This window comes from Canis lupus, chromosome 4 (assembly GCF_048164855.1).
Source record: "Canis lupus baileyi chromosome 4, mCanLup2.hap1, whole genome shotgun sequence".
Lineage (NCBI taxonomy): Eukaryota > Metazoa > Chordata > Mammalia > Carnivora > Canidae > Canis > Canis lupus.
The window spans coordinates 5,415,933-5,428,983 of record NC_132841.1 but is presented as its reverse complement, the minus strand read 5'-3'; the positions used below and the strand labels follow the sequence as shown (position 1 = coordinate 5,428,983).

The following is a 13,051-nucleotide window of genomic DNA, read 5'->3' as shown; positions in this document are numbered from 1 at the left end:
ACACCATAGAACTCCTAGCATAAAACCTAGGTGGGAAGCTCCCTGACACTGGTCTTGGCGATGATTTTTTGAATTCAACACCAAATGCAAAGGCAACAAATGCAAAAATAAACAACTGGGACTACCTCACACCAAAAAGCTGCTGCAAAACAAAGGAAACCATCAACACAACAAAAAGAAAGCCTAAGAATGGGAGAAGATATTTGCAAATCGGGTACTTGACAAAGAGCTACTATCAAAAAGATATAAAGAACTCCCACAACTCAACAGCAAAAGCCCAACCAATCAATTAAAAGGTGGGGAAAGGATCCGAATAGTTCCGAAAGAACACATACAGATGGCCAACAGGTACATGAAAAGATGCTCAACATCGCTCATCATCAAGGAAATGCAAATCAAAACTACCATGAGATATCACCTCACACCTGTCAGAGTGGTGACCACTATCAGAAGGATAAGAAATAACAAGTGTGCTGGAGAGAATGTACTGAAAAGAGGATCCCTGCAGCCACCGTGGAAAACAGGACAGAGGGTCCTCAAAAAAATTAAAAACAACAACTCTATGATCCAGTAATTCCACTTCTGGGTATTTATCTGAAGGAAATGGAAACACTCACTTGAAAAGACATCTGAGCCCCATGTTCACTGCAGGACATTTACAACAGCCACAATATGGACACAACCTGAATGCCCACAGACAGATGAAGGAATAAAGAAAATGTGACACAAACATAGAAACATGCACACACATACACAGAAGAATATTATTCAGCCATAAAAAGAAAGGAAATCTTGCCATTTCCAACATGGAGCTCGAGGGCATTATGCTAAGTGAGGACAGTCCAACAGAGAAAGACAAATACCATTTGATTTCACTTATATGTGGAATCTAAAAGTTTTTCAAAAAGCAAAAAAACAAAACAATGAACTCTGATACAGAGAACAGATAGGTGATTGCCAGAGGCGGGGGCTGGGTGAAATGGGTGAAGGGGGTGAAAAGGTACAAATTTCCAGTTGTAAAATAGTAAGTCCTGGGGAAACAGCATGGTGACTACAGTTAATAATACTGTATAGTATATATGAAAGTTGCTAAGAGAGATCTTAAAAGTTCTCATCACAAGAAAAGAAATGTAACTGTGCGGTGATGGATGTTAACCAGACTTAGTGTGATCATTTTGCAATATTGAATCATTATGTTGTATACCTGAAACTAATATATGTCAATTATATCTCAATAAAAGAAAAAAAGACTGTCTTCTGAGTTGAACTAATTTAATGCTTACATGAAAAGCAACAATGTCTCTAATAACTGAGAAGAGCTCTGAGATTGAAGCTTAATTAGTAAAATCACTACCTTAAAACAATGTATCAAGTGGCCACTATAAAAAAGCTGGGTTAAGAGAGAAATTTTGGCAATGTAGCAATGTCCAATGGAAGAAATGCAGGAATTGGAAGATATAAAGCATTCTAGTCACACCCTACCTGAATGAGCCAGATCTCTAAAACAAACACATCCCACTATTCTAGTCAAATTCAATGATCAAACCAAGCACTGTTCTGATTTGGGTTTTTGATGCCTGATCTCTCAGTACAGAGGTTCCCAGATAGGGGTCATTACTTTCAAATCTAATAAGCTATCACTCATTAAAGATGAATGAACAGACATTCTGGTTTACAAACTGATCTTCGGAGAATTTATTCAGTGTCATTCAATGACACTCTGATCTTCTCTAAGTGAACTACTTTAAAGGTCAGTGCTAGAACCCAAAAGCTAATTCCTAGACCTTTGACAACGTGAGCTGCTTTGGGTTAATCATATGTCTTTCTCCTGACAAAACAGCTTCCTGCCCTTGGTATACTTTCCTTTAAAACTTTAATAGTGATAAAATTTTTAAAAAAATTTTAACATACAGTGCAATTTTGGTTTCGGAAGAATTCAATGATTCATCACTTATATACATGCAGTGCTCAGTGCTCATCACAACTAGTGCCCTCCCTTAATACCCATCCCTCATCGAGCCCATCCCCCACCCACCTCCCTCCAGCAACTCTCCATTTGTCTCTATTGTTATGAGTCTGTTATGGTTTCCCTCCACCCTCCCACAGGTTCATTTCTTTTGTTTCTTAAATTTCACATATGAGTGAAATCATATGGTATGTCTTTATCTGACTGACTTATTTCACTTAGCATACTATGCTCTAGCTCCATCTACATTGTCGCAAATGACAAGATTTCATTCTTTTGGATGGCTAATATTCTATTACATACATGTACCACATCTTCTTTATCCATTCATCTGTGGATGGACATTCGGGCTCTTTCCATAGTATGGTTCTTGTTGAGCCCTGCTATATATAAACATTGGGATGCATTTACCCCTTCAAATCTGTATTTTTGTATCCTTTGGGATACCTAGTAGTGCAACTGCTGGATCATAGGGTGGTTCTATTTTTAACTTTTTGAGGAATCTCCATACTATTTTCCAGAGTGGCTGCACCAGTCTGCATTCCCACTAAGAGTGCAGGAGGATTCCTGTTTCTTCACATCTTCACTAAAACCTATTGTTTCTCGTGTTAATTTTAGCCATTCTGACAGGTGTGAGGTAGTATCTCTCTCTCTTTTTTTTTTAAGATTTATTTTTCTGAGAGAGAGTGTTCAAGAGCGAGCGTGAGTTGGGGAGGAGCATAGAGAGTGGGAGAGAAGCAGACTCCCTGCTGAGTGTGGAGCTTGATCCCAGGACTCCAAGATCACATTCTGAGCTGAAATCAGGAGCTGGCCACTTATCTGACTGAGCCACCCAGGCACCCCTAATCCTGGTTTTAATTTGTATTTTCCTGATGATGTGTGATGCTGAGCATCTTTTCACATGTCTGTTAACCATTTGGATGTTTTTTCTAAAAAAGTGTCTATTTGCATCTTCTATTCCATAGACTACCTTTTAGTTTTGTTTCCTTCACTGTGCAGAAGCTTTTTATCTTGATGAAGTCCGAAGAGTTCATTTTGCTTTTGTTTCCTTTGCCTCCAGCAATGTGTCTAGTGCTATGGCCGAAGTCAAAGAGGTTGTTGCCAGAATAGTGATAAAGTTTGGAAGAAATGATACCAGATATGTTTAAGAGAAAGAAATGATAGGATTTAGTAAGTGCCTGGATATGAGAGTTGAGGGTAAATCCCATGATTCTGGTTTGGGTGCCTGAGAAAAGGGAGATACCCAAGACTGAAATACAGGGAGAGAGAACGATAGGATGGAAATGATGTTACCAACAGCATGCCCCTGGGATACTCATGTGGAGAAGCTCCACTGGCAGAAGTACATATGGAGTACCTAAGAGAAATGTGGGCTATAGCTGGATTTAAGAGCCATTAGCAAATAGGAGGTGATGGATAAAACTGCCAGGGAAGAATGAGTAAAACAAACAGAAAGTTGGGTAGCAAATCCTAATGATGAAGAGGAAAGCAAGAGAGGAGATAATGAAGTATAGAGAGAAAGACTGAGCTAGATGTGGCAAAACCGAAAGAATATAGATTATATAAGCTAAAAGAAAAATGCAATCAACTAAGTGAAGGACAAAAAGTGTCCCTTGGAGCTGGCAGCAGGGTCACTGGAATCTTAGTGACTACAGTTTCAGGTGAATGATACCAAAAGTAAAAGCTACCATGACCAAATAAAAATTCTTCACCTTGAAACTACAAATCTAGAAAATATGATGAAACAAGTAATTCTCTGTCCTGTCCATTCACTGACACTTGGCATCTTGCCTCACGTATTTCATGGTGGCTCCTGCTGGCACCCAACCGCAGTTAACTTGTGACTGGGATATGATACAACATCAACAATGTGGACTACACTGAGTAACTCCCAGAAAAACTCATTGGCTCCCCAAATGGTCCTGGTTCATTTATTGCACTTCTAGAAGCCAGCGGTTATTACAGAAGGGAGGAGCTGTAACTACTCCCCCTTTCCTGTACCTATTCCTGTTCCGTGTCACAGCTGATCTCTATTCTGAGATTCTCAGATGCCTGCTTTCTACTCTCTGATGCAAACTAACCCTAAAGCTAGGATCTCTTCGGAGGAGAAACAGCTTGTTTGTGGCAATTTCTTGCTAAGATCATTAAACCAAAACAGAAGCTAGGAAAAACAGCACGGTATGGGCTGGAAAAAGGAGATCTCATCCATAGCATAAGCATGCTCTCTGCAACTCCTTCCACATATTGTCATTTCTTTTGTGTCATATTTCTAACTTCTCATCTAGCTACTCATCCAGAGTAGCTTAAATCTATAGTATTTCTGCACTTAATTTTTGGTGGACTGGGTAAGAGTTTCAACTGTTATAAACACTGAGTATGTAAATACCCAAACAGCTCACAGTGATGGCTCTAGTGACTCAGGTGAACAAAAATAGTCTTTTTACTGAAATCAGTTTCAGGTTTCAACTGCACTAATAAGGAAAATACAAAATTAGAGAAATAAATATTTTAAGACAGGCACAGAGAGATCTGCATTTAAATCTGTGGCTCCCACTGAGATTTATGCTCTCATGAGTCACACGATGAAAACACTACAAGAGCTCTGCTTACTTGACAAGCTTACGGCTGACATGTTACTCCAGTAGGCTGTGAGATGCAGGGGGAATAAGATGATGAAGAAATCATTTACTACTCTCTTGAAAATGCACAAATGATGTCTGTCTTTTGTCATTCTTTGTTGATGATATGCATTCATCACTATCATTTTTTCTGTGTTAATAAACCCAATTAGGCTTGAAGCAGCAAAAATGAATATCTATGTACAATTAAACACGGTTTCAACAAAAGTAGGATTTTGTGTAAAAGGACAATTTTTTAAAGAGTTTTTTGTTTTTATAATGCAAATATGTATTTATCACAGAATATTTAGAAAATGCACAAAGAAGAAAATACAAATCATCTATAATCCTACCTCCTCACCCCGAGGTATAGCCACTGTTAAATAATGCACGTTTTTAAAAGAAAAAATATTACTCAGAAGTAATGAAAGAAAGTCAATTTAGCTTAAAGCTTAAAGTGAAATAAAGCTCACAAGGCTGTAGGCATGAAAAATCTTAACTGAAATGAACACTCACTGTCCCATCATTAGCACCTCCTGTTAGATACACCATCCTTGCCTCAACTCTAGTGTTATTTTGAAAAATTTCCAATCTATAGAAAAGTTGAAATTAACACCCAAATCACCTAGACTCAGCAACTGTTAACATTTGGTCACATCTGCTTTATCTCTGTCTGTATACACACACACATATTTTCTTTCTTGTTGGTTGTTAAGCACTTGAAAGCAAATGCAGGTATCATGACATGTCACCTCTGAATTACTTCAACATGTACTTCCTAAGAACAAGGATATTCTAAGGGAAAGTAATAATTTTTGTGGGTAAATCAAAATTCATAATTCTATCTAGAAGACTGACCAAGATAGTGGGCCAGACTCTGTAACACTGTGATTAGCCTGAAGTATTAAGCTTATTTTCTTCCTCTTTGCCCCACATTGTGACTCCTACCTCTTAAATAGTTTCTCAAGCTCACCACCATCGACATTTTGAGCCAGATAATTGTTGTGGGGGCTTCTGTGTGTTGTAGGGTGTTCAGTAGCATCACTGGCCTCTAGATGCCAGTACCACTCCACACCCAGCTGTAACAACTGAATGTGTTTCTGGACATTGCTAAACACCCCTTACAGGCACATGGACCCAACTGCAGAAACTCTACTCTCCAAGAACGGATTCTGCAAATCCAGATGAGTAGCAGCAGGAATAAGGACAGTATGCATTTATTTACTGAATGCTTACCATGAATGTGGCAGCATGTTCTAAGCATTCTGCATGTACGAAAATCATTTAGTCCCTAAAATAAGCCTCTCAACTGGGTCACACAGCTCCACCACCTTACAGATGAGAGAATGGGCGTGTTGAGACTGAATGGTTCACACAAGGGCCACCCAGACTCCGAGGGGCAGCACAGGGTTTCCAAATCTCCTGTGCTGCAGGCACAGCTGTCCGCTCAGGCACTTGGCCACAGGTGTGCCCTCATATACCTGCTCCCTGGTGCATCATTTTTCTCTTTCCTACTCATGCCAATCCTCCTAAGTCTTTTCAACTCCACGTCAGGCTTCAGACCTCTCTGGATACCACCTCACACAATGCTAGTGTTCCTGGACTCCTCAGAGTAACATGACTCTCCCTTTGGGAAGAGTTCTAGGAACCACAGAGAGCCTGAGGTTCTGCCCATGCTCGTTCTGAGTAGAAAGTCTCATTGATGACTTGCTTCAATCCTCAAGGAGCTTAGTTAACATAGGAAAATCACTTATAACCATGCCTGGCTCACAGGAAGTTAGGTCAAGTATCAGTGTTAGCTCCTCTCATCTCTCTAGGATATAAGCTGCTTTAAGGGCAGGGATCCTCATACTGTGTCCTCACACAGCCCCAGTGCTTGACACATACTAATTTCTCAAATATTTCCTGAATAAATGAATAAATAAACCAAAGAATGGCTTCCTTCAAAAGCTGAGATCCAATACTTAGCCAATACTACTACTTAATTAAAAATAAAAGATACTTTTGATGATGCATATTTCATTTAACAAAGAAAAAAGCTCATTTATGAGATTAAAAGGAATACAAGGACACAGGAAAATTGGCATTCCCATATAATGCTGATGATAACTCAAATTATACAAGCTGCTAAACCATCTTCCGGAAAGAAATCACATGCCTTAGAAATGTGTATAAAGTTCAAACTAACAACTCATCCTAAGAAAATAACCAGTTACGTATACCAAGGAGGAGTATAAGGATATTCAGTAGTGTTTTTTTATGGTAACACTGAGAAATTGGAAATTTGTTCCAGAATGTTTTAGTTTTGCTTTTATTTAAAATATTTTTAAGCAAGGGTGCCTGGGTGGCTCAGTGGGTCAAGTGGCTGCCTTCGGGTCAGGTCATGATCTCAGGGTCCTGGGATCCAGCCCTACATCAGGCTCCCTCCCCAACGGGGAGTCTGCTTCTCCCTTTCCCTCCACCCCTCCCCCTGCTCCTGTGCTCTCTCTCTCAAATAAATAAAATCTTCAAAAAATGTTTTCAAGCAGAAGTTCGTGTACAGGTGAAATAAAGGAGATCTCTTTCACATCTACAGAATTAACATATATCATTTCAACCACTTGTACTCAACACTAAAGATCCATAGCATATTATAAGATGTGTTGTATAATGCAAACAGAACCACAAAACCAATGGTAGGAAAATGTTTCTTGGTTTGTCAGCAGAGCTGGTCAATGATCTAGCTTCCATGTTTTAGCTCAGCTTTGACAGTGCAGAATGAACTCTACAGCTGACCTAAAGTGACTCCCAAAGATGCTTGGGAAACTGACCCCTATTGTGGCTCCAAAGCCCCGACATGAGGAATATACTCAGACTAGACTGAACCAGCCTAGCAAGGCCAAGATAGATGAATGAGTAATCTATTTATGTCCAATTGTGCAATCCTCTGCAACCATGCTGAGGCTTAACTGCAGGCTGATGCGGGCACTTGGCAGGTATATGAGGGGATCTCTAGGACACATGCACTTAAGACTAGACCTAGATGGACCTAGAAGCTGACAGTTGTGTTTTCAGATAGGTTCTACAACCTTGAGAGGTTGTATTCATCTTGGAAATGTGGCCAATCTCTTTGTAATTATCCTGCCTAGCCTCTACCTGCCCCCACCATCTTTCAGTAATTAAACGACTTGATTTATTCAAATGGTATGTGTGTCTCATGTTTCCATCAATCCATACCTATTATCCTTTGTCCCTAAAACAGCCATGCAGTTCTCTTCTCCACTAACTAAACCACACAATGTCTGCAGAGTGTGGTTCATACTGGGCTCTGTGAAGGTACGGTGCAAAGTGCTACATTTCAGTGCACAGAGAGTTGGTAGCCCCATCCACTGCTCTAAAGAGCTGTCCTGGAACAAAATATCAAGCACCTGCCCCTGCGAGCACATACCCAGGCCTGTGAAGGACCACACTGGTAAGGTAGCCTTCCCATTACACCCCGTACCTCAGGCAGGATGAACTGTTCCACAGGCTTGTACCACAGCTTGTTCACCTGCACACCACAGCTCGGAGGACTAAAGCGAGCCACAAAGAGGGCCTCCTACAAATGGGAGGGAGGGGACAAGAAATAGGGGGAAAAAAAAGAGAAAGAGAAAGATTTTACGTCAGACACTGAGTATGCAGCAAGTTTTCAAATATTTTCTATCTTGGTCAGCTTAATCCTCAATGGCCCCAACCATGGTTAATATGGGTATACTGATGTTTAGACATCATTTGTGTTTTCCAGTGCAATCATGGTTATTAAATAGATATTTAAGATAACAAAAGCTGTCCTGAAGTTCTAGAACACAAAATAAAATCTGCATAACCTTAAAAAAAGCCCACTTTGAAATGAAGAGCATTAGGGGAGGTGTGAGGTGTTATATCAAGCTGACTTACTAGGTTTAACCCCAAGGGTTAAGAATAAACTGAAAGATCACGTATTTCTATACAGAACAAAGGTACTCCATGAGCCCCCCCCCCCCCGTTTCCAAAGTAACCTTTAGGAAAAAAAAAGACAGAAACAAAAAAGGGAAACATAAAAGAGGGCTGATTCCTATTATGTCTAGAGGCACACCTCATTAACTGCACTTGGCTTTACTGTGCTTGGCAGAGTATTGTGTTTTTACAAATGGAGGGTTTGTGGCAATCCCGCAATGAACAAGTCCAGAGGCACCATTCTTCCAACAGTATTGTTTCACACTTCATGTTTCTATGTCACATTTTGGTAATCCTTGTAATATTTCACATTTTTTCATCATTACTTTTTTGTTGTGGTGATCTGTGATGCTAGTCTAATTGTGGGGGTACCACAAACTGCTCTCAAATAAGATGGCAAACTTAATTGATAAACCCACTGATCCAGGCTTCCTCATCCCTCTCACTGTCCCCTCCCATTGAATTGAAATTGAAATTCAACCACTTAATACCCCTACAATGGATTCTGTGTGTTCAAGTGAAGGGAAGAGTTGCCTGTCTCTTACTCTAAATCAAAAGCTAGCATGATAAAGCTTAGTGAGGCAAGTAAGGCAAGTTAAAAGCAGAGACAGGCTGAAAGCTGGGCCTCTCATGCCTTTTTGTGAATGCAAAGGAACAGTTCTCGTGAGAAACTCAAAGCGCCTCTCCAGTGAACACATGAATAATAAGAAAGTGGCACTGTTGGTGGGAATGTTAACTGGTGCAGCCACTCTAGAAAACTGTGTGGAGGTTCCTCAAAGAGTTAAAAATAGATCTGCCCTACGACCCAGCAATTGTACTGCTGGGGATTTACCCCAAAGATACAGATGCAGTGAAACACTGGAACACCTGCACCCCTATGTTTATAGCAGCAATGTCCACAATAGCCGAACTGTGGAAGGAGCCTCCGTGTCCATTGACAGATGATGGATAAAGAAAATGTGGTCTAGGGATCCCTGAGTGGTGCAGCGGTTTGGCGCCTGCCTTTGGCCCAGGGCACGATCCTGGAGACCCGGGATCGAATCCCACGTCGGGCTCCCGGTGCATGGAGCCTGCTTCTCCCTCTGCCTGTGTCTCTGTGTCTCTGCCTCTCTCTCTCTCTCTCTCTCTCTCTCTCTGTGACTATCATAAAAAAAAAAAAAATGTGGTCTATGTATACAATGGAGTATTACTCAGCCATTAGAAACGACGAATACCCACCATTTGCTCCAATGTGGATAGAACTGGAGGGTATTATGCTGAGTGAAGTCAGTCAGTTGGAGAAGGACAAACATTATATGGTCTCATTCATTTGGGGAATATTAAGAATAGGCAAAGGGAATAAAGGGGAAAGGAGAGAAAATGAGTGAAAATATCAGTGAGGGTGACAGAACATGAGACTCCTAACTCTGGGAAATGAACAAGGGGTAGTGGAAAAGGGAGGTGGGCAGGGGGTTGGGGTGACTGGGTGATGGGCAGTGAAGGGGGCACTTGGCGGGATGAGCACTGGGTATTTTGCTATATTTTGGCAAACTGAACACCAATTAAAAAAAAAAAAAAGAAAGAAAGTGAAACAGCCTTCTTGAATATGGAGGAAGTCTTAGTGGTCTGGATGGAAAATCAAACCAGCCACAACATTCCCCTAAGTCAAAGCCTAATCCACAGCAAGGCTCTCTCACTTCAATTCTGTGGAGGCTGAGAGAAGGGAGGAAGCTGCAGAAGAAAAGTTGGAACCTAGCAGAGGTGGGTTCACAAGGGGTAAGGAAAAAGGCCATCTCCGTAACATCAAAGTGCCAGGTAAAGCAGCAGATGCTTATGCAAAGCAGCAGCAAGTTCTCCAGGGTACCCTCCTAAGCTAATTCAGGAAGGTAGCTACACTGAACAACAGATTTCAGTGTAGATAAAGTAGCCTTATGTCAGAAGAAGATGCCATCTAGGACTTCCCTAGCTAGAGAAAAGTCAATACCTGGCTTCAAAGCTTCAAAGGACCAGACTGGCTCTCTTGTTAGGGGTTAATGCAGCTGATGATTTTAGGTTGAAGCCAATGCTCATTTACCATTCTGCAAATCCTAGGGCCCCCAAGAATTATGATAAATCTACTCTGCCTATGCTCTATACATAGAACTACAAAGTCTGGATGACAGCACATCTGTTTATATATGGTTTACTGAGTAATTTAAACCCAGTGTTGAGACTACTACTCAAAAAAAAAAATTTCTTTAAAAATATTACTGCTCATTGAAATGCACCCGGTCACACAAGAGCCTGACAGAGATGTACCAGACTAACGTTTTCATGCCTGCTAACATAGCAACCATTCTGTAGCCCACAGATCAAGGAGTAATTTTGACTTTCAAGTCTTATTTAAGAAATACATTTTATAAGACTGTCATAGACTCCTCTGATGGATCTGGGCAAAGTAAAATAAAAACCTTCTGGAAAGGATTCACCATTCTAGGTGCTGTTAAGAACATTTGTGATTCATGGAAAGAGTTAAAATATCAACGTTAATAGGAATTTGAAAGAAGTTGATTCCAACCCTCATGGCAGGTTCTGACAGGTTTAAGTCACTGTAGATGTGGTGGAAATGGCAAAAAAAAAAAAAAAAAAAACTAGAATTAGAATCTGAGGATGAGACTGAATGGCTGCAATCTCATGATCAAACTTTAATGGATGAGGAGTTGCTTCTTATGGATGAGTAAGCAAAATGGTTTCTGGAGATGGAATCTACTCCAGGTGAAGATGCTGTGAAATTGCTGAAATAAAAAAGGATTTAGAATATTACATAAATGTAGTTGATAAAGCAGTGGCAGGGTTTGAGAAGACGGACTCTAATTCTGAAAGAAGTTCTACTTTGGTTAAAATGCAATCAAATAGCATCATATGCTACAGAGAAATTGTTTGTGAAAGGAAGAGTCAGTCAGTGAGGCAAACTTCACTGTTGTCTTATTTTAAGAAATGGCTCCAGCTACCCCAGCTTTCAGCAGCTGCCACCCTGGTCAGTCAGCAGCCATTGACATCTAGGCAAGGCTCTCCACTAGCAAAAAAAACAAAAACAAAAATGACTCACTGAAAGCTCAGATGATAGTTAGCATTTTTTAGTAATAAAGTATTTTTAAATTAAGGTATGTACATTGTTTTTTCGACAATTGCATGCTTAATACTATTAATACTATGGCATGTATAATAGACGACAGTGTAAGTATAAACGTAACTGTCAGATGCACTGAGAAACCAGAAAGTTCACTTGACTTGCTTTCCTGTGACATTTGCTTTATTGCAGTGGTCTGAAAGTAAACCCACGGTATCTCCAAGGTACACCTACACTGTTTTCTTGGAGTCCTTCCCAGTTTGTTTTGGCAAGAACATTTCCTACTTCTCATGCCTATTCTTATATGCCAACTTACTACAGGAGAAACTTCTGTTAAAGCGATGAAGATAACATAGAGGTTTAGGATCAAGGGGGTTTTAGTGGATTATGTGTATTTCTTTCATTAACAGCAGTTCTTGGCCATATAGTAGTAATACCTTTTGCATTGTGAACCTAATGGCATTGACCTTAGACTGGCCTTCCTTGCAGACAAAGATTAACTTCTCACTAAAAATATGGCAACTAAAAGATAAATTAACATGATCAAAATATTGTCTGTGCCAAACTTCTTCATTGATAACTCAAACATTATGCATAGTTGAAAAAAAAAAGACTACATATACTATAACAGTTAAATGGATCAAAAAGATTCAAGAGTAATCCTAATTTCTAGATGAGAACGGTGGAACTCAGAGTACTGCTATTTTAGTTACCTATTTGAGCTTCGGTGTCAAAACCTTTAACCATAATACATAAACTCCAATACTTGAGTCTTGATAAACTCTCTCAAATGTAATCATAATAGCTGGAATCACTACTAGAATCTGTCCTTCCTGCTTAATTTATGTCATTAAGCACAGTCACAGACTTTTTTTTTTTTTTTAAGATATATCCATTTCTTCATGAGAGACACAGAGAGAGGCAGAGACACAGGCAGAAGGAAAAGCAGGCTCCCCGAGGGAGCCCAATGCAGGACTCGATCCCAGATTCTGGGATCATGCCCTGAGCTGAAGGCAGATACTCAACCATAGTCTTAAATTGGTTTGCTTATTTACTAGTTACTCTCTAACACTGTTACTAACAGCATTCACAATGATATAAAAATATTTTTCATGGTGTCTAAAAAAACTGACTTCTTTTATAGACAACAATTATTCTGTAGGTAGCAATTATGAACTTTGAACAAAACAGAAAAAAAATGATTTGAAGACACTGGAATGTGAATAAACAGGCCAAAACTGGAGGAAAAACCAATACCAGGAAGAAGAAAAAGTTGCTGTGCTCCCCCCACCCCCACCCCCCGTTTTTTAAATTGAAAGAACACCCTGAGCGGGCAACTAGAAATTTTAATTAACAACTGTCATCATTCTGGTTGAAAAAAATAAAAATCAAAAGACAGAGTTGGGGCAAACACATCCACTAAAC

General features: G+C 40.0%; 1 protein-coding gene across 2 annotated transcripts in view; it reads right to left on the bottom strand.

The window, feature by feature from the left end:
- The window catches only part of B3GALNT2 (beta-1,3-N-acetylgalactosaminyltransferase 2), a 56,948-nt gene that overhangs the window by 18,280 nt on the left and 25,617 nt on the right, over positions 1-13,051 (bottom strand). For both annotated transcript variants that reach the window (XM_072823004.1, XM_072823003.1), the window contains exon 5: positions 8,066-8,161. In XM_072823004.1, the coding sequence (XP_072679105.1) occupies positions 8,066-8,161 (96 nt within the window). The remainder of the gene's footprint in view (positions 1-8,065; positions 8,162-13,051) is intronic.